Consider the following 26,733-nt stretch of genomic DNA (forward strand, 5'->3'; position numbering starts at 1 on the left):
GTTCAAAGATTTTTCTTCGTGTATCAAAAACTACTCTAAAATGCTCAAAATGCTTAAAGATTTTTCTTTCTCATAAGAAATACTCCAGAGATGAATGGTCTGGCGAGAAAAGCTCAAAGGATATGAATCGGTTTGAGGCGTGGACCTAAACATATGGATCGGTTTCATTAAAAGTAATTTTGTCCGAAATTAATTTCTCTTGGTTAAAAATAATTAAATTATAAATAGAGTTATTTTTAAAAATATTTATTTATGAGAGGTATTTTTGAAAAGAACCCTAATTCTAACTAACATTTAAAATATTTTAATGCAAAAATAATTGGTTTTTTGAATTTTAGATTTTGGATTTGCTGATATGATTGTCTCACCCTCACTATCTCTATTTCTTGGTACATATATGTAATTGAGTTTGTGCTTCTGTCACACGCACTTGATCACACCAACCTGCTTTCATATTACCGTAAAAGCACACGGACAAGAGACTTTGCTTTCATAATACGTACATACAGTAGAGAAAAGATCACTCTACACTGCTTTGTCTCTGCTAATCATGGAGGTCAAGGAAGCCGAACCAAACTCCAGCATGAGAAGAGCTCTCCTAGTGATAAACTGCTTCGTCTTAGCCATAGGCAACTGCGGTGGCCCACTTATGATGCGCCTCTACTTCATCCATGGTGGGAAACGAGTCTGGTTCTCGAGCTGGCTCGAAACTGGTGGTTGGCCCATCATGCTTTTCCCCATCGCCTGGGCTTACTTGCACCGTCGTAGGACCCAACCCACATCAAGAAACAAGTTCTTCTTCATGAAACCACCCTTGTTCATTGCCTCCGCGGTCATCGGAATCCTTACGGGCTTTGATGACTACCTCTACGCCTACGGCGTCGCCCGTCTCCCCATTTCAACCTCTTCTTTAATCATCGCAGCGCAATTGGCTTTCACAGCAGGGTTTGCTTTCCTTTTGGTGAAGCAAAAGTTCACTTCTTATTCCATAAACGCTGTGTTTTTGTTAACCATAGGAGCCGGCGTTCTAGCTCTGAATACGAGCAGTGACCGGCCTGAGAATGAATCAAACAAGGAATACGTTATGGGGTTCCTAATGACTATTGCAGCAGCGGTGTTGTATGGATTTATTTTGCCCCTGGTGGAGTTAATGTACAAGAAGGCAAAGCAGGAAATCAGCTACGCCCTTGTGATGGAGATTCAGATGGTGATGTGTTTGTTTGCTACTGTGTTTTGCACCGTTGGGATGCTGGTTAACAACGATTTCAAGGTTTCTTTTCTTGCTCTTTACCGGCCAAAATTAAGTATATTCCATCTCATGATGAGTCATATAGAATCTAACACGTTTCCTTTCTTGCTCTTCGCCGGCCAAAATTAAGTATATTCCATCTCATAATGGAGATGCTATTAAATCTATTGTATATTATTGTTTAATTAATTTCCATTTCTTGAGACAAAAAGGTAAGCACAACTCAAACCCACTTTTATATATATATATATTAGTTATAGATCTTTTCTAGGTTTTAGATATCCTTTTTCATATTGCAAATTAAAGCCAAGATACTGATTGGCAGCTACAAAGATATTAATCTAGTATAGGATGAAAAGTGAAAGGGAAGCGCATTACTATTGTTCTTGTCCTTTTTTTGGGTTTAATTAACACATTTATTCTAAGCTATGAACAACATTGAAATGTTATATATTATAATTTGCAGGTAATTTCAAGGGAAGCAAGGGAATTCGGGCTTGGCGAAACAAAGTATTATGTTGTGGCGATTTCGAGTGCAATAATATGGCAGGGTTTCTTCTTGGGAGCAATAGGAGTAATCTTTTGTGCTTCATCTTTGGTATCGGGTATTATGATTGCAGTTCTATTACCTGTAACAGAGATTCTGGCAGTAATTTTCTTAAAAGAAAAGTTTCAAGCAGAAAAAGGTGTAGCTCTTGCACTCTCACTCTGGGGATTCGTTTCGTACTTCTACGGTGAAATAAAGCAGACCAAGAAAAAGAAACGAGCTCTTGAAACAGAAATGCCACCGGTTCCCACTAGTCCGGAAACTGTTTAGAAATATTGGTGATCCGAGCAAATCCAAGCTATAATTATCTTTGAATATTGCTCGAAACATTTGCAAAAGAGAATAGAAATTTATCCTAGTTAGGTAAGAAATGGCCTTCGTATGTTCTTGTAAGACTTCGATTTTCTATTATTTCGGCTTTTAAAGACCGAAAACTATATATTGATACATAAAATTCTCAAAGTTTCTTTGTCATTTTCAAATTTAACATCAAAAAATACATATGTATGCATCATGTATGTCTTATGTTTTTATATATACATATATATATATATATGTACATACAAGTATTTGTATACTGTTATTCTCTCTACGTCTCTCTGCTAATGCTTAGATGAACATTCAAATACTTTAATTCCTCAAAAAAATAAAAAAAGAAAAAGAATTAGGGACGGGGGAATCAGCATATCTACACGCATGTCAACAAAAATAAACCAATAAAATTGCCCCCAAAGCAGCAATATCCCTGTAAAACATCTAACCACTTCTCAAACCCTAAATCAAACCTCTTTAGATCCCTGTGAAACAACAATCTCAATGAAGTTTAGGTGGCCAGCCAAGCTTTGAGGGAAAAGCTTTCAACATCTAGAATGATTTGGACTGTAATAATGCCATCCAGTGGCTTCAACTTTGCAAAGCCTAGTAAAAGACTACCCTCCAATTTATATAACTAAACAATGTATACGCTGCATTGCTACATTTTATTTTCAGTAAACTAATATCTATGGAAGAATTGAAGGAAAAAGAAAATGGATGCAAGTAAAACGAATGTTCCTTTTCATTTATTGTGTGGTTGAAAGCAAGCTCTATCCAACAACTATCATGTGTAAACAGCTAGAGTACTAAAGGTGAGAAAAAAGAGGCATTCATTTGATGCCCAAATAATTGGTAACAAATGGAACTATTGGTAAGAGAATTGAACCCTTCCCCCTTAAAAAATGGACGGAAGGGGTGCGCGCATTTCCTGTATCCTCCGTTGGCATGCATGTCTTCATTGCCTTGAGTCAGTTTAGCTCATTGTCTTCCTCAGGATGAGAAGGATTAGCAGGAGCAGAGAAAACTCAATCACAAACTTAGGACTCATCACATGCTCAAGAATTGTTTCCCACCTGTAAGTTCAACCAGTAGAGAGCTGCTGATAAAGCCTGTTGTCCATTTCAGGGTCTTCATTATAATCAGATTAATTACTGAAGGACCCAATGCTACACAGCAAAAATTCAGGTAACTGATGCATGCTAGATAAATTTCAAATCTATCGAATTCAAGCCGGCTGCTCTGAACCAAAGCTAATTTAATATCTATCCAGAAATGAAGATCTAAAAAAAATACAAATCAGGAACATGATGACATTCCCTATCACAAGATCGGCCATCACCTTTAGTACATGCTGATGCCAAACAGCTATTTCATGAACAGCTAATATCATGGAAATAATTGTATATGCCAAGAACAAATGTGTCAAAATCTGAACTCATCATATTAATGATGTAAATGAATTTGAAAGAATCGGAATTATCAGATAACATGCATATTGTGACGTACACTTACCAGTTGCCTTCAACAGTGCTGTTGTTTTCAATATTAATTTCCTCCTTCGCAAGTTCCTCTAAAATAGCACGCTGCCGGTCATTTATCACACTGCAGAGGAGATAGGGAGGATGAAGAATGCGACAGAATAAATACTTGGAAATGAGTTTTTTCAGAGAGTCTACATTGCACAGAACTCAGGCTTCAAAAGTAATAATCATATAAATCATTCCAACATTTGTCTACAATAAAGAAAAGATAACCTCAGTTTTGGCAAACAGGTCACTGTGTAAATGTAAATCTTTTAGTTTTCATACAGTATCAACAATAAGATAAGGTTATGAACACTCACATTTCAAAACAACAATAATAACAACTCATATAACAGAATGCTCTAGGGATTGACAAGACAAAAATGATAGGAGTTGACCAAATTTTAAACCACCATTCACATAGGGGTTAGAACAGAGGCTATAGTTTACAAGTGTAAAAGACCCAGATACGGCAAAGGCCTGCTATAATTTGAACTGGTTCTTCCACCTCATAAATTCTAATACTTGGCTACAGCAAGCTCTCATATACCTACTTAACATTTTATTGAAAAAACTTCAGTTGACACTAAAAGCATCTCCTAGTCACAAAAGTAACAGGTGATCTCAAAAATGAGTAATTATACTTGACAATTATGAAGAAAGTTTCCATTTGCAAGAGGCAGAAATGCATGATAAAAGCAGAGTTGAAAATCAATAAGATAGAGCATTTTCAAGGCAAAATGATTTCCACGAATCCACTTTGACTGGTATAGTACATTTAGCTGTCAGTTTATCTTTTGATTAACTAGAATATTGAATTAAAAAGATCAGACTGTCCAACTTCAACTCCATGTTACAGGAGAGAGGAAAAGTAATAGTAAAAAGAATGCAAAATCGTGTAAGTAGTTCACGAGGAAGAAATCACTTCTTTTTTTTTTTGAGAAAAGAGGAAGAAAACAACTTAATTAGCATCATGATACTTTTGCTAATGCCCAGAAGCATAATATACTCAACGAAGCCTCAATTCCAAGAGGAAGACAATTAGGCATACTTCAAACAAATGAAATATCTTTGGTGTAATGCTATCCAAACTGATCTATATATCTTCATGTCATCAGACATAAATGTAGAGATAACCAATAATATAAACCGAAATAAGCTAAAGGAAGCATACGTGGGCAAATTAACACGGAAACGGACATATTGATCTCCATGATGTACTATAAAACCATGCTTCGGCAGTCCTGCAGGAACTCAAAAGGAAAGCACATTTATAGCAGGAAAATGAAGCAGAGAGTAAATTCAAGCAGCACGGAGAAATGGGGAGAGGAGGCAGGGCGATATGGGGGAATGATTAAGCATACCTTTGCCTCTTAGAACCAGAAGTTCTTCATGTTGACATCCTTTTGGTATCTGAGGACACCATAATTTCAAACCACAAAATGGTTAATGTCAAGTACATTGACGCATGTCAATTGTTAAAAACTAATAAAAATAATGAGGCTCTAGACAATGGGACCAAAAATGAATGAGATTACAGAATATCGCATGAATTTTAATCGACAAGGTATCTATATCAACCTGAATAATTCATGCCAGGTTCACAGATTAACGGGGTCCAAATCATGGTAAGACTGAGGCTCATGTCCAAATATCTTTAAAGATTCAGCACTTAATTTGGCTTAACTAGACTACCTCTAATACCAGAAAATTTACAAAAACTTCTTCTTATGCCATTCGGTAACTCGTACCAGATCGTAATGCACAAACATATAAAAAAGGAGCATAAAAACAACAGTATTACTTTCACTTGAATCTTCCCCGACAAGGTAGGCACCTCAACTTTACCACCAAGAATTGCCTGTAAGAGATCCAAACATCAATTATTGATAGAATTATTTAGGTTCTGTATGCAAATCTATAAAGTTGTTCAACAGGGCATGACAGACAACATAACTTTAGTTCAAAAAGGTAGCTAGTATATACACACTTAGAAATCAACTGAGATGTCTTCACTAATAATAAGAGATAATGTAGTATAAGCCTAAAAATAGATCAAGGTAAGACAATTGACATTTAGGAAATAAAAAACATATAGAAGTTGATAGAGAAAAATAAGAGTTCTACACCAAAAGTTTTGAATGTTGGTGAAATTGCAAATCCGATTTAACCGGATGGAACACAAACAAGTGCAGTAAACATTTCGCATAGCACAAATTCTTACTTGAGTAAAGCTAATATTAGAGTTGACATAAACATCTGCACCATCTCTAGCAAAGACAGGATCATCTGCGACCTATACTACAAAAGCAAAGCTCAGAAAGCAAGGACAATATACATATATCTCAAATAGCAAATCGTATTTAGTTATTTACTTCTGTACTAGCCTATTTGGCCTCCTCAAATCAAGTTCAAAAATCATCATATTCTAGTTTCAACTAAAGGTGTCCCATGTGTGTCAGCTCAAACAAAATGTAGAGCCATATTAAAATGCAGGTTACATTGAGGAGCAATCTCATGACCAGAAATTATCAAATGCATATATGAATTTACACTTGCACATAATTAACCTTAAGCAACCAGACCTTAAGGAAGCTTTATAAAGATATAAGGAAATAGAAGGAACTGCACCTTTATTTTAATGAACAAGTTACCAGGTTGACTTCCTTGTCGTCTAATATTACCAGCTTCTGGTATACTTATTGTATCTCCAGAATCCACACCTAATCCATTTTTTTAGAACAACAATAAGCAGAACCAACAAGATTAATGCCACTATAATAAGCAACATATCTTTGTGCCAGTAAAAGTAGAACAATTATGCAACAAAGGTTCCATCCTAAAACTAGTTTGACATTCTTAGATCCATGGAAAATGCAGAAACTAATGGCAGTACCTGTCATAGAGAAGGGCTAATTAACAAAAACTGTATTACTGAGGAAGCACTGAACATTCAAAAACGAAAAAGAAAAAAAAAAGAAATAATATGATAGGATCTGCAAAAGCCAACCTCAGATAAAAAGAAAATAGCTATAAAGATTATCTTATAGCAATACGCTAGACCATATCAGAAATCCATGTGCAACCACTTTCCTTATATGAACTGTAAGAATCAAAGCTACCCCTCAACCTTCTGAACTTGAAAAATTGATTCATCAAAGACAAGCATTTTATATCTACCTGCAGGTATTGTAACTTTAACTTCTTTAACACCTTCAACAACCCCTGATCCTTGGCATGATATACAGTATTCCTGGATCATATGTATAAAACCTTGTTAACATGGCCTACAAGTAAAAAGAAAGATGGGGCTATTTTGCCCAAATTCACATCAGACCTGGATCATATGTATAAAACCTTGTTAACATGGCGTACAAGTAAAAAGAAAGATGGGGCTATTTTGCCCAAATTCACATCAGACCTCGATTATTTGTCCTGATCCTTTACAAGTGTTGCATGTTGATGTAAATGGAGGAATTGTAACCTGGTTAAGAGTTAATACAGTATAATAAATAAAAGGTAGCAGGCATTATTTTCAGAAAGTGAGACCTATAGGAAGGATTTATCTACTAATCACCATCAAAATAGATTGTGAAAACACTTACCGTCCCTGTGCCTCTGCAAGTTGGACAAACTTTCACTTTGGCATTAAGTGGATAGCCACGCCCATCTGCATTACACAATAAAGAAGGCACAACAAAACTATATCATCTATAAAGAAGAAAGGAACCAATACTTCATACAAATGGAAAGTGTAGAGAAATATATTCAACAAGATGCTGGAAATATTTGCAATAAATTAAGCAAAACTTGGCTTCTAACAGTGACGTGAATACATACAAAATTTTGAACAAACATTATAAATTGAGAAGTAGAAAGATTATTGCATGTGGTAGACTACATTGGTGCTTGTATGATTCTTGAACACAACCTGATTCCAACAAATCTTAGCTCCACTTACCGCAAGAATCACAAGGAACAAATGCATCAAAACATAGATCCTTTGTGCATCCTTTAGCAGCTTCAGAAAAAGAGAGCAACAGCTCTGTCTACAAAATTCCAAAGAGAATATATTTTAACTTGAAAATATAAGTTATGAAGAGTAGAAAAATTAGGGAGAGAAAAATGTGTTGACCTGGATATCTGGTGCAAATTGATCCATCTCATCTTGAAATATCTGCAACAAATCAAGCTTCAGCATTTTAGGAATTACGACAACCAATTGCACGGAGAAGAGAATAGAAACAAGGAACACTGAATACCTCAGAAAATATCTTAGAGAAAGAATCAGAGAAGTTTGTTTGATAAGAATATCTAAACCCTCGTGCACCACTTGCATCATAAAATCTAAACCCTTGAGCACCATCTGCACCAAATTCCGTGTCTTTTGAACTTCTAACATGTGTCTTCAGTGGAAAGATTCAGAGTAATTCATTAGTTTAGAAACCACTACAAGAACCATGGACATTGAAATGCAGACAGTTTGAAAGTCCCAACTTAAGAATTGGTGACAGCTAAAAGTAACAAAAATGTACCGGAGTTTTACTTACTGGAGGAGAACAAAAAGCAACAGCAAAACAAACCAGGAAAAACAAAAGGGACAGGGGAGGAAGAGTATTAATTACCCTATCATATTCTCTCCTCTTCTTCGCATCTTGCAAAGTCTGCAATTAAGCAGAACAATTATAAATGGAATTTTTTTTTTAAGATTAAAAAATATTGTTCAGAATTAGACTTTTGCATTCATTAACTTTCATTAGGAAGGACAAAATTTTTGAGATTAACCAACAACTATGAAACTACAAACCTCATAGGCATCCGTTATCTCTTGGAACTTCCTCTTTGCAGAAGGATTATTCTTATTTGCATCAGGATGGTACTTCTTGGCAAGCTCCATAACCAAAAATTACAAAAAAAAACATCCCACTTGGTTTATATATATTAATCAATAAAATTAAGTCAAGAATTTATTTTGGAAAATGCAAATGCCAACATCAATCTACTCACAGCACGATAGGCCTTTTTAATTTCATCTCGAGTAGCATTTTCCGGTACTCCAAGAATTTCATAGTAGTCTTGTTTAGCAGAGCAGCATGGCCCTAGAAAAAGGCCTCAAACTTAAGAAAATTGAATTTATAACAAAAAAAATGAAAATCTTCAAGGTAAAAAAAAAAAACCGGTTGCATGGAAATAACGCTCTCTCAACGGCATTCCAGTGACTGTAAAATCAGAAGGTTTCCCAATATCAAAACTGCAACTGTGCAAAGCTTATTCCACAAAAAAAAGATAATTTATCATTAGCTAATTCGAAATGTGTATTAAAAAAAATTAAGCTAATCATCGGTTTTAGAACAAACGAGCATTACCTCTTTCACAATTTAACGATTGGAATAATGCAGAAAGTTTCCTAACCCCGTCGCTTCTATCAATCGCCGATTCCACAGCCATGGTTGAAAGCAAATGCCGTCGACACTGCACATCAAAAGTCAGGCATATAAAATCATCTATGTATAGGTAAAAGAAAATTATTCTTCCAGTGAAATTGAAGTTCAAAAAATTGGTTAAGAAATTAGGTCGATGGCACTTACTAGACCTAGCCAGTTGAATCTTCCCATTTTGGAGCTGAAATGTTACGTTATATGATTCCTTGAACAAAATTTGACGGAAATTAAAGGAAAAAATGAAAAGAAAATTGTTGAAATATTTAGGAGTCAAAGGCAATAAAAAGAATCAAACGAGTCGTGTTGCGCAAGCAAAAAAAAAAAGGAAATTCTGGTCGATTTGCTGGATTGCAGAGCAGTGGAGGGTCAATGACTTCAACGGGAAAGTTCAGGGTTTTATACAAGGAAGGGGTTTAAGTCTTGTTTTTTAGGCTCGTTGAGTCCAGAAAACGCTGCCGTTCTGACCATGGGATACACGTGGCAAACCGTTCACTCCTTCCTCAGCCTTCTTCCTCTTAAGCGCGAAAGGAACTGTGAGACGCCAAGCAGATTTTCGTCGTCCATGGCGAGTCGCTCGATTATCCCCCATCTCAAACGCAATGGCGGCGATAAGCTTGCCGGCGCCACGTGGCGGCGGATAATAAATTCAGGTGCTTCCCCAGGTTACGCGGTGGAGAAGCCACGTGTAAAAACTGCTATTGCTAGTAGCAGGGTAAGTCTAAAGAGGAGCATTCTGAGGTTGAAATCACCGACGGAAAGCACAACGACGGTGCTCCAAAATTGGGCGGATTCGGGTCACAAGGTTGAAATTTCGGATCTCCGGTACATTTCCAATATTCTCCTCAAAACTAGTTGCTACAATCAGGCGCTCGAGGTTCCTTTCTTTCTCCGTCCTTGGGATTTTATCAATACTACTATATAGCATAAACAAAAAAAAAAAAAAAAGCTTTATTTTTGTATTTAATTAAATACTGGCCCAAAAATATTGCAAAAAATTTGACTGGGCAAAAGTGAAAACTTTCGCCCCATTTATGTAAATTTGTCGATCTTTATAATTCTGTGAACAAACAGATGTGGACATGGATGGAAACTCAGAAAGGTTTACAAATCTCAGCTGCTGATCATGCCAATAAATTGGAATTACTCATCAAGGTCCGGGGTTTAATGGCAGCTGAAGAATACTTCGATCGTCTACCCAACACTGCTTCACAGAAAGCAGCCTGTCTTCCTCTTCTTAATGGTTATGTAAAAGAAAGAAACGTTGGAAAAGCTGAGGCTTTCATGAGTAAGCTGACTGGCTTGGGGCTGACCCTGGGCCCCTATCTATTTATTGAAATGATGAAGCTGTACATGGCAACATGTCAGTATGATAAAGTACCTCTGGTTATTATGCAAATGACACGAAACAAAATACCCAAATATGCACAATCCTACAACCTTTGGATGGATGCTTGTGCCAAAGCATCTGGGGTTGCAGAAGCAGAGGCCGTCTACAGAGAAATGCTGAGTGATGAGAATGCCAAAGTGGGGTGGTCCACACTATCTACTTTAGCTAATATTTATGTCAAAGCAGGGCTTGTTGAGAAAGCAGTTGCTGCACTAAAAAATGCAGAAGCAAAGCTGTCTACAAATAACCGCTTTGGTTATATCTTCCTTATGACTCAATATACATCTTTGAACAGTAAGGATGACGTTATTCGGCTATGGGATGCCAGTAAAGCAGTAGGTAAGAGACTGAGTTGTGCCAATTATATGTGCATATTGTCGTGCTTGGTTAAGCTAGGTGATCTAGTACAAGCTGAGAGGGTGTTTATGGAATGGGAGTCCAACCGTCAGAAGTATGATATTAGAGTCTCCAATGTCCTTTTAGGTGCTTACATGCGGAATGGTTGGGTGGAAAAAGCCGAGTCATTGTATATCCGCTCATTGAAGAAAGGTGGGTGTCCCAATTACAAGACATGGGAAATTCTAATGGAGGGGTGGGTGAGAAGCCATAAGATGGTAAAGGCCATCAATGCTATGAAGGAAGGGTTCGCAATGTTAAAAGATTGTCATTGGAGACCATCCCAGAGTATTCTTGTGGCCATTGCTGAGTACCTTGAGAAGCAAGGGAAATTGGAAGATGCGACCAACTTTATTAGAGATATTCAGGATATGGGTCTTGCAAGTTCACCAATATATAAATCATTGCTTAGAATCCACCTTTCTGCCAAGAGACCAGCTAATGACATCCTTGAAATGATGGATAAGGATAAAATTGAGATGGATGATGAGATTTCTTCCCTTGTTCAAGCAAGTGAAATTGATTCCAGGAATTTCAATTTCTGCTCTGGGTCTTTGGGATGAGAGAGATTCTATTATTGAGGAAAGAAGCTGACTTATGTTCCCCGGTAAAGATTACCGAGGCAAAGTGAAATGCTCTGCTTATACTTTTTATAAATTTGGCAGCATTCTTGTTTAAATTATGTATTTCCTCTCTCTCTCTCTCAACACACACACACATCAAACACGAGGATAATGCTGGAAAACTTAGAACCATAGCTTGCTTTAGGTGATATGCCCTGTTTGCAGTAAAACTAAGGGAAAAAAAGAAATAAAAAGATTGAAGAAGCCTTATACTTAGGAACGACAAAGCAATCACTTCTTAATAGCAAGCAAAAATTTCTCCACTGAATTTATATGTCACAAAGGCATATGGACTCTTGGGTTAGATTCAAGAGTAAAACCGACATTAGACCTCATGACAAGATAAAATTGATGAAACTTTGGCTATGAGGCTGTGTTTCATGAGCCATCTGGACTCACCTGCTTAAACTTTGAACTCTAGAGGTCTTATCTTACATAAAAACAGTTTCCAACAACTCTGTTAAAATGAAAATTCCAAGTTCATATTTCCCCAATCTTAACGATTTTCATATTTTTTTCATTTGACACAAATCTTCAAAGTTTCTTTTTTCCCTTAACATCTAGGAGAATCATTTTGTAGTTGTCAGAATGAACTTGTTTTCTGTAGTTAGTCAATTCAAAATAATTAATCATGCCTGCAAATGTGCAGCGAAGACAAATCCAAGTGCCGATGAGAAATTTCAACTAGAGGAAAACTTGATACATTTAACAGATGCAGATAGTATTGAGTTTCTCAGAAAGAATCCTATCCCACAAAAATGTCAAAATTGTAAGTTAATATTCTTTGAATTCATTGAAATTTTTGTCATAACTATAGATTTAAAAGTAAATAAGTGCTCAATGTGTTACACTGGGGCAATCCAGCTTGTTATTCCACCCCAAGTTCATCTACCAAATACCTCTTTTAACCACTGAACGCTCATTTTACTTCTCACTATAGTCTCCATCCTAAAAAAACCATGAGCTCTTATACAATCTTCTTGAGTTACTGCAGAGATAACAATGCTGACGAAACATTTTGCGAGATTCGATCATGTATTGGCTCCTGCAAGAAAAAATCAAATTGCCACTTTGCATAATAGCAACCAAAAGGCATCTATAGTGCTAAGTCTTACCTCTGTCAATGGCATCTCAAATCTTGATTTTGTTATTGTTTCGTACAAAAAGATATACCTGGCATAATGGTTAACATCAGTGCAAGCAGACATAGTCGAAAGCACTTCAATCATAAAACAGTGTCAAAAAGTTTCTACATCAAGAAGCAGAACAAGGTATACAAAAATACGTCAGTTAAAACACGGCTTTGGCTCCTCTCTACTATCTTTCAATACAACTATCATCAGAGTTTACATGTCTAGGGTCCACAACTAATGAATGCAGCCCACAAATGTGAACTGTGCTGAATGCATTAAAAATAATGAAAAAAAAATAATTGAGAGGATCTATATTGAAAACACACACCCAAAACTGTAATAATTGTCTTTCTCTATAGACAATTTACCACTGTTTAATTGTGGGATTACTAATAATTGTTTAACAAATTCCACAAGCTTGTACAAATAGATTCATACAGCCACGTTTTGTAAAGGGCTAAGGGCTACGCTTGAGACATACTACATCTGGGAGCTGCTAAACAAGTGACAGTGTGTTTCAATTGACAGGAGAGAAGAGAAATGAAGAACAGTATGTGAGATATGAGAAGTAATCTGAACTGAAAAAGATTTTGACTTCATTTTCTCTTTTCTCTTTAAATTCATAATAGCATATACTGTGCTTAATTAAAAGGTATAATAACATGGAAAACATACCGCCAAGCAAGCTCACAGACAAGTTCTTCAGGGGCATCAGGAAGGACCTAAGGATTGCATCATCAAAAGAGATTTACAATATTTCCTCATATCAACAGACATCAAAGAGCACAGAATTTAACTTCTTGTTGCAACTTACCTCATCTTCATAGGGATTACAGTTATCTTTAAACCATAACCTCAAGAACTCCTGTAAACTCCATACATAATTACACATTAAAAATCAGAAAATTTCCTCAGCACGAGTAGCGAGGAAGTCAAAGTGACAGTCAACGAACTTCGCATGTGAGTTGGCAAAACCACCTTTTTGTCCCTAAACACAACTCAGACATGCATAACTACCATTCACTACCCACCTTGTCAACATTTTCAGGTTCAAGACCATTCTGAAAGCGCTCTTCATAAGAATTGGCAATCCAATATCTACTTGAGTCAGGTGTATGCACCTAGAATTACAAAACAAGATGCAAAATTCATCCTTGCATGTCAGTTTGAGTGAATTCTCATGCCTGCACATAGAAAGATGTGTACACGAGAGTGCACATGTTTGCAGGTGTAATGTGTATATGAGAGAGAGAGAGAGAGAGAGAGAGAACGGGGAATCTTTTCATGAAAGTGGCATCTAACCTCATCAATCAATAGAATTGAACCATCACTATCCTTTCCAAATTCATATTTTGTATCTACCAATATCAGGCCATGCTCCAAAGCTACACACTGTATTTTCAACAAAATCATAATGTCAGTTGCATTAAACAATATACTAAAGATCAAGCAACATGTAGTAGAAGTAGAAACATTAAAAGAAACAATCCAGCATATTTTAATGACAGACAGTGAAAGTGTTGGCTGTTAGAAAGTACAAACACCGCACATTCATAAAAACAGACCCAGGATTGCTCTATATAAGCTATGATGCTTGATGTGACAACATTTTGTCTACCAACAGAGCATCACTGACACTGTAAACTAGTTTGTAGTACTAAAATGGTTTTCAACAAAATTAGAGGAGTAAAACAGAATGGAGGGCAACTCTCAAATGCCAAAGGCATCATTTTCATCCCAATCAACTGGCCTTCATAGCACAAGATGCAAATCAATTGATGTTTTGCTTCTTATGCTCTTACGTATATTCAGTATTAACATATTGAATTTGATCTCATCTCAAAAAATTTCAGTGTGTTGATTGATATTATCTTACATGCATCATAAACAATTACATCACGTAAGCACCTGAGCGTATGAACAAAATCTAAATTACCTGTCCGTACTCAAACAAACTTAAAGCTTTTTCTCTTGCTTCGTCAAAGTCAGCTTGAGTCATCAGTCCTCTTCCAATTATCTGCAATCCAGCAGATAAACAGAGACCAATCAACAGTATCCTAAGATTAGCCAACAGGAACCCTTTTTTTCGAGCCTAGTTTGAAGGGGTGGAGGTGGCAGAAGAGGAAGAGGAAGAGGAAGAGGAAGAGGAAGAGGAAGAGGAAGAGGAAAACTTTGAAGCAATATGAAAGATAAAAGAGAATCTTATTATTTTCTTTATACTTTCCCTGTATCTAACAAGTTTAAATTTGGAAAAAAAAAAAAAGATTAACCTCATCTGGAGTTACAGGAACATCATGATCCTCAGCCTTGGTTGTTGGTGTGAGTATGTTTGCAGTTAACTTTTGATTTTTTACCAACCCTATACAAACATATTAAACAGCCATCACATAGAGCAATTTCCAAATGAAATCAAAAAGTGATTTAAATAAACAAAAACCTCACCATTTGGAAGCACATTGCCACAGTAATTTCGAACCCCATTTTTGTAGACTGTCCACAGTGACGTATCAGTACTTCCTGTCACAAATCCTCTAACTGCATATAGCAACAAAATTCAGATCAGAAGAGGATTTTACACCAGACAACTACAATAACTCTAAACAATGACCTCGGCACACAGAGATGGAAAACTTAAATCACTTTGAACCTGTGGCACTTCAACCTCCCATTGAAAGAAAAAACAATCAACTTACATGGAAGATCAATTTGAAAAAGCAAATTTTTGTAATCAGACCATGTTAAGAATTAAGTTAGCTGTTCTAAACTAAACAAGTCTTTGTCTTCCATACCTTATGAAATTACCCCATCTAAATATAAGAAAACTAAAACTTATGAAACATGTTCACTATCTTACATGCTGTGAATGAACAAAGGAAAAGTTGTCGCTTGCTTTAATTGATAAAATGGAACTTGGTTTATAATCCAAACTCAGGAATAGCCCCTAATCATGAATTGTAACCAAGGAAATTCAGAGTTCAAGTTTGCAACAATGAAAGAATTCAATTCCATGTGGAAAAATGAAGAGTAAAAATCTCGAAGATACTCACCAACAAATTCAACAGGAAAGACAGAACATTTCTTTGCAATTGTAACATTTTTATCTGGTACTGACACAACTGCATTTGGGGTTATGTGTTGTGTCCTATTGAACCACCACAAACTCGTCTCATTAAGAACCTGAAAATTGAAATTCCAACAATGATACTACATCTCATTTACTACTATTAATATTTACCATCAACAAAGTAGTAAAAGGTAGTGCGATCTGAGTATAAAAACCTGGCCCTTGAAGGGAATAGAAGCAAGAATCCTATCAAATGCACTCTGACGATCAGTAGTGACCAAAACAAGATAATCCCCACTATCATAAATATCTCTAACCTGCATAAATCAATCCAACTAAAAACCCATCCCTTGAACACCAACCTTTGTTTGGTTGCCAAGAGAAAGTACAAACTTAAAAAGCTTAACTTAGCCAAATTTTAAAGACAAAAAAAAAAGGGCAATCCTTTTCATTTCTACCTTGCCTCTGGTTTTGGATTCGATACCAGGAACCGTTAAATGAAGATTAGTCTCTGAAAGACAATTGTGAACAGAGCCTTTTATAGTGGCAAAAACTTCTTCTTTGCGACCAGAGTTGAGCAAAGCATCAAGGGATGGATTTAGTTGTTGGCTTTGGTTTTGGCTGGACATAACCGACAGGGAGATTTTGGGGTACTTTATGGATTTGGGTTTCGCTTCTAAGGAAGAGATTGATGGGAATAAGCGATTGGGATTATGGGTTTGGCTGGAGTTGAGTGGGGTTTTGGGAGGGTTTACGGTTGTTCTTATACACTGAGCCATTTTTATCTTTCTTTGGCTTCGGCTTTGTGTCTGATTTATGAGGGTCAGTGAGACAGTGGAATTTTATGATATAATCGAGCGTTTGCAAGGCCGCGTTTGGTTGCGTTAAATGCAGGCTGCTTTTTCATTTTTGGAATATAAAACTTCATTGGATTCCGAAATACAAAAATTTCAAACTTTATAAGATAATTATTAATAATTCAAATTTAATAATTTTATGATACAGTTTGAAGACAATACTATTAATTAGATTACAGTTGTTCTAATTAATTAATTAAATTATAATACACATAATTTCAGAATGCAAGAGATTTTTTCTTCAAAGAAAAATCTACTACTAAAATAATAAAAGAAATTAAAACACATTTTTCAAATATTTATTGTGATAATAATTTCTGAAAATATTAAAGACCGTCCATAATGGGGTATGGACAATCCGTACAAAGACGTATCCAAACAACAGCACGGCTGAAACCAAAAAACCTACGTCCACGTCGCGGACCAGCGCGTGCTTTCAACCAATCACGTCAACTTGCTTCAACAAAGAAGAAAAAGCACCAATCCCCTCGGCCACGTAACCAATCAGCACGCTCCAAATATGACGACAGCAGCTTCCTTCATGCGGCTACAAGCAACACGAATAACCCCTCAAGGAAAACCCAGGTACCCGAATGAGGACCCGGATTCGGAAAACGTAGCGTTTAAGAACTGGACACGTCCTCAATTACCTCACTGGTGTAAGCCACGGAAATAGGTTTTTATTGTTAAACAAAATCACAGCCCCCAAATCTCTCGACCCGGAGATTTCTTCTGATTCAGTCCTCAAATTTCTCTCTCCGGAATTTTTTTCCCAATTATTTGCTTACCTAATTGCGCTAATTCTTTCTGATTCTTCTTTCGCTAAAAATCTCTTTCATTTTCTTTTTTCCATTTCTCAAGTGGGCTCTCCTTTGGTGGAATCTGAAGGATTTTGGGCTGTGTTTAAAGGTTGGTTCTTTGCGCTGAAATTCTGATTTCTTTTCGGTTATTTTTTATGATTAGATGAAAATTTTGAATAATAATCGAATAAAGTTAGGATTGTGATCTAGGTTCCATCTGGTCCCCAGGAGAATCCTCGAAAAAGCCAAACAGGATCGATTCAGTATCTTGATTTTCTTTTATATATATATATAAATTTTCCGTTTTAATTGAAGATGCGTTTTTACTTAATTGATGGTTTACATCATTTTGTGGCTAAGTGAATTAAGTTTTTTATTTTATTTACTTTTCTTTTCTTCTATTGTGCCTTTGTTCTTTGAACTGGTTTTGATCATCTTTTTTTTTCTTTTTAGTTTACAGGAAACAAAAGCAGATGAGCTTGCCGCCATAAAATGTGACATTTTTGTTGATTATCTTTAATTTTCTGCAACTTAAATGCATCTAAGGTCTAGTTTTAGATAAGTTTGTTTGAGTTGATACTTGACTTGATGAGAAAGAAGAGGAAAGGAAGTGAAACTGATGTGTCTACTGAGGTAACAAACAATTTTGCTTCGTCTTGTGGTTCCAGATCATCTAATATTAGGTCTCATTTTTCATTAGAAGATTACGCGAGGCTAAAAAAGAGGTGCAAAGAAGATGTTGATGCACCTCCTGTTGGTTCATGTAAAAGTAGACTCGCTGGCATTGCTACTGCCCCACCTTGTGGTGCATCTTCTTTGGTCCCTCCCGGCAGAGGTCTTAAGAGGAAGATAGGGTGCATTGAGGTAATTACACAAATTGGTAGGAAGAAAAAGGTCGAGGATGATTATGTTAAAGGTGCCACAATTGGGCGGGGGAAATTTGGGTCGGTTTGGTTGTGTAGGTCTAGGACTAGTGGGGTTGACTTTGCTTGTAAAACACTATGCAAGGGAGAGGAGACTGTTCACAGAGAGGTAGAGATAATGCAGCACTTATCTGGTCATCCTGGGGTTGTGACTTTGCAGGCAGTGTATGAGGAGCCAGACTGCTTTCATCTCGTAATGGAGTTGTGCTCTGGAGGTCGTTTGATTGACCAAATGGCAGAGGGTCAGTATTCAGAGCAACGTGCTGCTAATATTTTTAAGGATGTTATGTTAGTAATTAAGTACTGTCATGAGATGGGAGTTGTGCATAGAGATATAAAGCCAGAGAATATTCTTCTCACAACTTCAGGAAAGATAAAGCTGGCAGATTTTGGTCTTGCCATGAGAATTTCCAATGGTGAATATCTGCGACCTGCTTTAAAGAATATGAGCTGCTTTAAAGAATATGAGCTTTACTTTTTATTGATTCTTTTAAATTCTTTCTTTGTTTATTATCTTGCAACTCAATATTCAAACGTTTGGAGACAGAGATAAGTTTGTATGCTCTCAATGTTTATCAAGTATGGTGACATGTTTATTTTGAGATTGGCTGCAAAATGCCTGTCACACATATGCATGAAGGAAGAAGGACAAGGGGGGGAATAAGTTGTTAGCTGAGACAAGAAAACATATCTTCCTGTCTGCTTATTGATTAAGAGCACCTAAGTTATCTGGCCTGGAACATTATATATTTCCCTTTCTGTGGCCATGTCTTGGCTGGTGGCAGGAACAAGGGAATTTGCTGAAGAAAAGGATTAGCAAGATATTATACTCAAAGTGCTAAAACTTACATTAAATAATAAAAATAAAATCGAAGCATTAAAGAAGTCTACAACTATCAGCATTGTGATTAGCTATTGAGGAGTGTTGATATCTGCCTGGGAGCATGTGAGGGACTGTGGCCTGGTTTTAGCCTGTCCAATCACACCACTTGTGAGACTAAATTATATTATAATTGCTAAAATATTTGAAACTAGAAATTTACAGGGGCATGCAAATTCTTTTTATTTAATTTTAATTTTAATGTTCTCATGTTCTAAATTGCTAATTCTAAAGGTTTTTGGCATTTTCTTTTCCTTTGATCATTCTTATGCATGAGTAGATAGGATCATGCTAAAAGATGCTAGCATATTGCCTTAGGAAAGTTATGTTTAGTATTTGAGTGTCTCCTTTTTAAGCTGTGCCTAATGCTTCTGAGTGACACTATTACTATTTACTACAGGTCAAACTTTGTCTGGTTTGGCTGGAAGTCCAGCTTATGTTGCACCTGAGGTTCTGTCAGGAAATTATTCAGAGAAGGTCGATATATGGAGTGCTGGTGTGCTCCTACATGCACTTTTGGTTGGTGTTCTTCCATTTCAAGGAGACTCCTTGAAGGCAGTGTTTGAGGCCATCAAGAATGTAAACCTTGATTTTCACTCAGGGATATGGGAGTCTGTATCTAAACCTGCACGTGATCTGTTGGCAAGAATGTTGACTAGGGATGTTTCATCAAGAATAACTGCTGATGAAGTACTAAGTAAGCCCTAACTTTCTCTTACAAAAACAGTATTATAATTAAATAATAGATACATTCACTAGAAGTTTGTGAATTAGCCTTATAATTGTATATATTAAGGTGTTGAGCCATCATAGAGGTGATTCATTAATTTATTTTCGTCATGATTTTTGCTTTCTTATGATTGTTTTGCCACTCAGTATGCTTGTTTCTTTTTCAATTTATGTGGACTTTTTTTTTCCTTTTTTTATTTTTCAAACAATCTGTTATTTGATTAGAAATTTACCTTGGGACTTGCATAGGGGCTAACCACACATTTCTTGTGAAAGCTTAATAATGAGACTACACTTGCTGACATTTGAATTGTTTCATTTCAGGGCATCCATGGATATTATTCTACACTGAGCGCTCTCTAAAGACATTATCCATCAAATCAAAGTCGAAGAATCAAGTAGGACCTTCCATTCAAATTTACAGTTCTCCTGGATCCAAGTTAAGTGTGAGGAGGATAGATGGTGGTTCTCATAGTCGGGTTCCACAGCCAGTCTCAACATCCAGCAGTTCAAGTTGCGAGTCAGAGGAACAAGATGAAAATGGTGTGGTGGATGTGCTCGCTGTGGCAATTTCCCATGTGAGGATTTCCGAACCAAAACGGAGCAGACTTTGTAGTCCCACGGGACCTATAGAGCAGCAGTGTTCATCTAACCTGACGGCTAACAACCTCTGTAGAGCCTTTTGATCCTGCTGACACCACTAACATGATTATCTCCACTGTTTTTTGAGCTGGGGATTTAGAATTAACCTGCCCTGGTTGCAATTTCAGTGGGCAAAATGATGCTTATGGATGATGAACTTAACATTCAATCCGGTGATAATGGTGTCATCTCTAGCAAAGCTTTTGACTTCCAAAGCCATGGTGGTAACTAAATAATTGTTCTCGCCTGGTGAACAGAGAGAATTGAAGTACAGGATTGATGTATATAGATCCTTTCAAATCATTTTCTCCCCGCACTTGTACAGGTGTGTGTTCAGTTATTGAGATTGAATGTCTGTCATTAGGGACATAGGTAGGCTGCCTTATAAAGATCTGTTTTTACTGAGCTGTGAAAGCAATGTGTTTATGGTGTTGATTCCCATCCTTCGTAACTGTTAACAGATTTTCACCATTTTGGGCCAAAAATTTCCTTTTCCTTCGAGGGAAAGACATGAATTACAAGTCTTCAAAGATGCTTCAGGGATCAGTGGGAGATTGAATTGGGAGAGAATTGATGCTTGGAAAGAGGAATTCCGCATAACAACCGTAAGGTATTGTCAGGATTGATATGCCCCATGCTGGCAATCATGATGGGACCAGGATAAAACTGGCCATAGCTCAATGACCAAGATACTTCACAAAAATGACAAATTGGTAACAATATCTTCCATGCTCAAGTTAGAATCAGCAAGACATTCGACGGTAATTTAAAAGCCTGTTTAACCTAGGCCAAGTCTTGTAAAGCAACTTTGGATGGAGTATGGAAAATATGATAATTAACTAAAACTACGGAATGATAATGCAACAATATCTCCTCTTTTGGAGGATAGAACTAGCCTTCTGACAACAACATAATAAAACCTAGAACCAGTATTTTCCAAGTCAATTACAACCGACAGAAGTCATGAAGAAAGCTTTACACAAACTTCACTGAAAACTGTTAGAAGCATTTAGGCACCATTTTCTTTCAATCGCCAATCAACATGTATTCAGCAGTCCCCCAAAACCTCATCTTCTGGACAATTTGGACCACATGTAGACAACAAAGAAGCAAAATAGCGCAAAAAGAACCACATGGACTATATGGTTTGAACCATGTTTGATTATGCTCTTGTTCAATTTCCTAATGTTGTTCTTCACCCCTGCTTGAGCTTTAATCACGGTCATTTGCTGTCATAAAATGAGAATGCACATTCAGAAACCAGGAAAAGCATCTCTCCAAACGTAAATAGCAAAGCACTACCACCTAGACCTAAGTAATACCATGCCAAAATCACCATGAAAACGATAAACCAATACTATTCATTTTGCATGCATGTGTGGACATGTGTTTAATAAAAGTAGGCATCAGAGAAATGGGAGAATTGCTGTAGATAACAGATGAAATCATCAAAGAAACAGCTTCCTCTTTTGTTTTGCATCTAGCCACCACCAGTTGGTTGCTAATAGAACTTTGCCTCCTTTACCATAAAATAGAAAGAGGTGGAGGAAAATAATGGTTTGATGCATTATTGTCTTACACAACAATAGGGTATATCAAACTTAACCATTATACAAATGAGCTTGCATCATACAACACCTGAAATGAAGAGACACAAGGGGATGTTTCCAACCCATACAAAGTCTGAGTGGGAAAAATTAGTTCTAGTAACTTTATGTGACTGAGGAAGATCGCATCATTATCTTTTACATAACAGAGAAATAACATGATAAATACGTTTTCAGGCACAGATAAGCAGGAACTAACATTTCCCATCTTTTTCAGGTTATTTTCCAACACTTTTCTAGTTCAAAATTCTATTCCCCCGTGCCCTCCCTCCTTCATTTCACTTCACTATACAAAACTGCATTGCAATTTTATAGTAAAACCTCAAAATGTGTACAATAGACTATGGAGGTTATTCCTTGTATGGAAGCAAAAAAAAATGTCATAGCAAGGATTGATAGCATGCAAGAAACCATAAAGAGAACAAATGTTAAGCAAGGGTGCATTTAGCAGTAACAAATACCAGCTGGTCTAAAAAGTCCTTCTGAAATTTTGCTTCTGATCCTATCTCTTGAGCAACCTGCACCAACATTTTTCAATAAGAACCAAGTTAACAGAAAAATCAAATAATTTATCTAGAAAGCAAGGAACCAATCTCATAAATTATACAATTTGTGCAAAGTCATAACCAAGCAAAGAGTATATTATATAAAGTCAAGTAGAAAACCTCCACATAAAAATTTTAAAATTCTACATCATACTTTACCAACTTACCAAACCACTGCAATCAAGCACATTTGACAGACCCCAACAATCTCTTACAAACTCCCACTTAAAATACAATGAGAACCTTTTGAAGTCCCAATTGTGATATTCCTCTAAATTTGCACGCTTTAAGATTTACTTAGAACATTCTTTTTCAAAATTTAAGTTAACTGCAGCGCTTCAGTTAAGACAACCTTTAAGATTCACACAATTCAACCAGTTAAGCTACAGACATGAATAAAAAAGAGAAATGTACCCCCCACCCCCCAAACATCAAAAACCTAAAACCTCAAAAGCAACTGACAAGCTAAACTTAGGCAAATGTATACTCATTGCATTAAGGGTCAGGACATTCGTCCGCACAAAAAAATATAAACCAACACAATTCCAACGAAAAAAGCAAAAATATATTAAATATCATTACAAGATAAATACTTATAAGCCTGATTTATCTAAATTCAGAATGACCTTCGATATTTATCTACATTGGTCTAATTTCCGGTATCTCCCCAAATATGAAGATATAATCAATATTCTGAACTTCTGTTACCAGTATTTTATTTGATGAGGCCAGTGTTTGGCATTGACTGAAGCGATAATGATGAATTATCATGACATACATTTAAACCAGAAGATGTGCATGACAGGATTCCATCTAAACACGATCAGCAAGATCTTGTTAAATTTTAGGAGCTGAAGATGATTCATGCAATTCATCCAACAGAAAAAAGAAAGCAAGATAAAAGGTACGATCATAAAATATCAAATTAGAAAATAAAATCAATAAATAAATAATCTTACGTTTCTCAATTGTTTAACTTGGCTACGGAGACCGGTGATCTCATCGTCCAAATCAGCATGCATCGGATCAATCCGCAATTGTATTTCATCAGAGCTAGCCACCGGTCTCGTGCTTAAACCCTCCCTATTTCAAAAATAATCATAATCAAAATCAGCTCTAAACAAACAACTTATTTCAAAAAAAAAAAAGAAAGCTAAGAAATTCTAAACCGTCCGATTCTCTGATTATATATTAACTAAATTGAAAGAAATTAAAGAAAATAAAAGAGAATAAAAAATAGACCTTGATCGGTAAGGTGCTGCACCGCCGTAGAAAGAACCGCCACCGGCTCGGTTCGAAGTAGATGCCATCTAAACGAAAGAGAGAAGAAATAAGCGAAAACGCCTTGGAACGACAACGGAATTTTGAGCCAAATTGTATTGGAAAAAAAAATTGACCCGATAGCTCCCTGGATTTTTGAAATTTCGAGAGAGTTGGCAATGACGGAGCCGTATTCTAGTTTTATTTTTCCGAATTACTCTTTAAATAATAATAAAAAAAAGTTGATGACGCTGTTGAGAGATAGATCTACCGTTAGTTTATAATCCTACGGTGCTGGAAACTTCTCTTTTCCTGTTGCACCGTTTTCTTTTCTTTTTGTTTTTCCTAAGGTCCAATCTGTCTTGTACAGTTTTATTTACGCGTGAATGCGGCTTTTAAGATTTAAGGCCTCGGGTCGACATGCTGGCTTTGAAGGCTGGTCGTCCGCCATTAAACATTTGAGTAATTCAGATAAGAGTATTGCCAAATGGAGTCTAAGCTGAGCAAATTCAACTGAAATTTTGAACCAACACTTTTTCATCCCTCCTTCACACTTTTTTTTTTCTTTTAATCTTTTGAATAGCAAAAAGGAAAAGCACATTAAACCTTTAAATCCCAAATTTGAATTCCTTTTATATTTAATTTTAATCTAATTTTATGTTAATTTATTTATTTATTATAAGTCTTTTGATTGATATGATTAAGGGTATTTTGAAATTTTACTTGAGTCTAATTCTTTTTTGATTGATTTTAGATACGTATTCCTTGTATTAACCGAATTTTACTCTTGAAGTATTTTTCCACAAAAATTAAATCCAGATTGACAAAAAAAAAAGAATTTTATTTTTATCAATTTATAGAAAAAAATTATTATCCAATCATAAGATGGGACATATCCAAAATTAATATATTGAATAAACATTTCAAAGATGAATCACGATGTGGGCATTTAATAAATAAACTTTATGTTTGTCTTCAAATTTTTAATTTAAGTTTTGATGTAAAATTTGTGTGTATACAATCGTTTGAGTGTTGGTTTGATATACGTTATATAATAATCATGTGATAAATTTTGAAAATAATTTCATTGTTATTGTAATTTATTTATACTTAAACATATATTTTCATAAAAAAAATAATTAGCTAAAACATGTGAAGTTGTTGACCTTCATTAGAGCGGAATTCAGAAATTAATTAGTTAGTACTTTTGCACTAATAACTTGAAAGAATTTTAATAAAAAATATTAAGGATCCGAGGGACGAGAGTGGTAGCGTCAGTTGTTCCTTTGCATGTTTGTTTTTTTTTTTTATTGCGTGTTTAACTTGGAGAGATCACTAAATGAACTATGAATATTTTTGTTTACTTATATAGTGTCTATATATTATAATAAGTGCATGTATAGGTTATTTAAAAAAAATGAAATTCTTTTAAAAGTCAAAATAAATAAATACTAGTACATGTTTTAATGTAGACATTGAACTTTGCAGTCCACGAAATGGCACCTAACACTAGATTTGACAATTCAGGTTTTCGTATCTTAAACGTGTTAGATATTATTAAACATAAAACACGTTAAGGTTAAATACGAACACGACACGAATACTATTCGTGTTTTAAATATGAAACACGTATACATATATATTTAATAACCGTGTAACACGGCATGACTGTTTAGACAAGTTTGTTAAACGTATCAATATATGATATGACACGATTAATATTATTAAATAAAAATATTTATAATTAAATATAATTTTATTATTTTAATTTAAAATCAATAATTATGAAAACAATTATAACAAAACAAAATAACAAGAACATCAAATATAACAAAACAAAATTTAAAATTAGGATTTGGGTATGACACAATTACATTATTATCTTTATAAAATTTAAAAATTTTATTAAAATAATTGTTTAAAATTATTTAAATAAGGCTAAAACAGCCTTTGATTGTTAATTTTTAACAAGTTAATAAGTGTATCATGTATACACATTTAAACACGATAACACGATTAAACACGTTTATACGTTTAAACACAATAACACGATTAATATGATTAATTAAATGTGTTTAAACATGTTACTAGTGTCTGACACTTAAAACACGAAATTTTTCATGTCTTAATCGTGTCAAACACAATTAAACACGAAACACGTTAAGGCTAAATCAAAATCTGTTTAACACTATATCTTTTCGTGTCGTGTTAACGTGTTGTGTCTAAAATTACCGAATCTAACAAGCACCACATGTTCTTAATAGGGTAGGTGAGCCTAACTTTAATTAGCTATTATTATTACTAAGATATAGTCGTGGCATTTGGGTGCACTGTTTTTATCTTGAAACGTTTTATATACACAATTAACAATTCTTGAAAGAAATTTAGAAAATTAATCAAATTAATTTTTTTATTATATTTAATTAAATATTATAATAAGTGCATGTATAGGTTATTTAAAAAAATGAAATTTTTTTAAAAATCGAAATAAATAAATACTAGTACATGTTTTAATGTGGACATTGAACTTTGTGGTCCACAAAATGGCACCAGCACTACATGTTCTTAATAGGGTCGGCATGCCTCACTTTAATTAGCTATTATTATTATTACTAAGGTACAGTCGTGGCATTTTGGTGCATTGTTTTTATCTTGAAATGTTTTATATACACAATTAACAATTATCGAAAAAAAAATTAGAAAATTAATTAAAGTAAAATTTTTATATTTATTTTGGACGTGCACTTTTCTGTGTCACTCACAAAAATAAAAAAATTTATAATTAATAATTGATTAATTATTTTTAATCAAA

At 35.3% G+C, this 26,733-nt stretch overlaps 6 protein-coding genes across 9 annotated transcripts; 3 read left to right on the forward strand and 3 right to left on the reverse strand.

The window, feature by feature from the left end:
- LOC18591758 (purine permease 3) lies at positions 411 to 2,270 on the forward strand. Its single transcript, XM_007018072.2, has 2 exons — positions 411 to 1,270; positions 1,716 to 2,270. The coding sequence occupies exons 1-2, from the start codon at positions 551 to 553 to the stop codon at positions 2,064 to 2,066; spliced, it is 1,071 nt and encodes a 356-aa protein (XP_007018134.2). The 5' UTR covers positions 411 to 550; the 3' UTR covers positions 2,067 to 2,270.
- LOC18591759 (chaperone protein dnaJ 1, mitochondrial) lies at positions 2,830 to 9,482 on the reverse strand. Of its 2 annotated transcripts, none has more exons than XM_007018073.2 (19): positions 9,223 to 9,477; positions 9,001 to 9,106; positions 8,812 to 8,901; positions 8,642 to 8,733; positions 8,442 to 8,525; positions 8,260 to 8,298; positions 7,897 to 8,040; positions 7,770 to 7,811; positions 7,596 to 7,683; positions 7,240 to 7,304; positions 7,056 to 7,118; positions 6,815 to 6,887; positions 6,266 to 6,357; positions 5,859 to 5,930; positions 5,439 to 5,495; positions 4,999 to 5,047; positions 4,809 to 4,878; positions 3,624 to 3,713; positions 2,830 to 3,184 (listed from the first exon to the last, which is right to left on the reverse strand). In XM_007018073.2, the coding sequence occupies exons 1-19, from the start codon at positions 9,247 to 9,249 to the stop codon at positions 3,085 to 3,087; spliced, it is 1,443 nt and encodes a 480-aa protein (XP_007018135.2). In that variant the 5' UTR covers positions 9,250 to 9,477; the 3' UTR covers positions 2,830 to 3,084. The 2 variants fall into 2 exon arrangements, with proteins under 2 accessions (XP_007018135.2, XP_017981498.1); XM_018126009.1 differs by having other exon boundaries at positions 3,092 to 3,220; positions 9,223 to 9,482.
- LOC18591760 (pentatricopeptide repeat-containing protein At5g27460) lies at positions 9,515 to 11,536 on the forward strand. Its single transcript, XM_007018075.2, has 2 exons — positions 9,515 to 9,949; positions 10,147 to 11,536. Exons 1-2 carry the CDS (start codon positions 9,542 to 9,544, stop codon positions 11,419 to 11,421), a joined length of 1,683 nt encoding a protein of 560 aa, XP_007018137.2. The 5' UTR covers positions 9,515 to 9,541; the 3' UTR covers positions 11,422 to 11,536.
- Positions 12,145 to 16,501, reverse strand: LOC18591761 (phosphoribosylaminoimidazole-succinocarboxamide synthase, chloroplastic). 2 transcript variants are annotated; one of them, XM_007018076.2, is made up of 12 exons: positions 16,137 to 16,501; positions 15,894 to 15,995; positions 15,662 to 15,791; positions 15,057 to 15,149; positions 14,885 to 14,973; positions 14,551 to 14,631; positions 13,917 to 14,006; positions 13,646 to 13,735; positions 13,429 to 13,479; positions 13,290 to 13,336; positions 12,597 to 12,654; positions 12,145 to 12,526 (listed from the first exon to the last, which is right to left on the reverse strand). In XM_007018076.2, exons 1-12 carry the CDS (start codon positions 16,455 to 16,457, stop codon positions 12,467 to 12,469), a joined length of 1,212 nt encoding a protein of 403 aa, XP_007018138.1. In that variant the 5' UTR covers positions 16,458 to 16,501; the 3' UTR covers positions 12,145 to 12,466. The 2 variants fall into 2 exon arrangements, with proteins under 2 accessions (XP_007018138.1, XP_007018140.1); XM_007018078.2 differs by lacking the exon at positions 15,894 to 15,995.
- On the forward strand, positions 17,174 to 20,948 carry LOC18591762 (serine/threonine-protein kinase PEPKR2). The gene is made up of 4 exons (XM_007018082.2): positions 17,174 to 17,444; positions 17,789 to 18,674; positions 19,539 to 19,835; positions 20,192 to 20,948. The coding sequence occupies exons 2-4, from the start codon at positions 17,924 to 17,926 to the stop codon at positions 20,551 to 20,553; spliced, it is 1,410 nt and encodes a 469-aa protein (XP_007018144.2). The 5' UTR covers positions 17,174 to 17,444; positions 17,789 to 17,923; the 3' UTR covers positions 20,554 to 20,948.
- LOC18591763 (bet1-like protein At4g14600) lies at positions 21,171 to 24,265 on the reverse strand. Of its 2 annotated transcripts, none has more exons than XM_018125975.1 (5): positions 24,193 to 24,265; positions 23,904 to 23,971; positions 23,621 to 23,744; positions 22,578 to 22,634; positions 21,171 to 21,738 (listed from the first exon to the last, which is right to left on the reverse strand). In XM_018125975.1, exons 2-5 carry the CDS (start codon positions 23,969 to 23,971, stop codon positions 21,577 to 21,579), a joined length of 411 nt encoding a protein of 136 aa, XP_017981464.1. In that variant the 5' UTR covers positions 24,193 to 24,265; the 3' UTR covers positions 21,171 to 21,576. The 2 variants fall into 2 exon arrangements, with proteins under 2 accessions (XP_017981464.1, XP_007018146.2); XM_007018084.2 differs by lacking the exon at positions 24,193 to 24,265 and adding an exon at positions 24,059 to 24,151.

Source organism: Theobroma cacao, chromosome 8, assembly GCF_000208745.1.
Source record: "Theobroma cacao cultivar B97-61/B2 chromosome 8, Criollo_cocoa_genome_V2, whole genome shotgun sequence".
In the NCBI taxonomy this organism is placed as follows: Eukaryota; Viridiplantae; Streptophyta; class Magnoliopsida; order Malvales; family Malvaceae; genus Theobroma; species Theobroma cacao.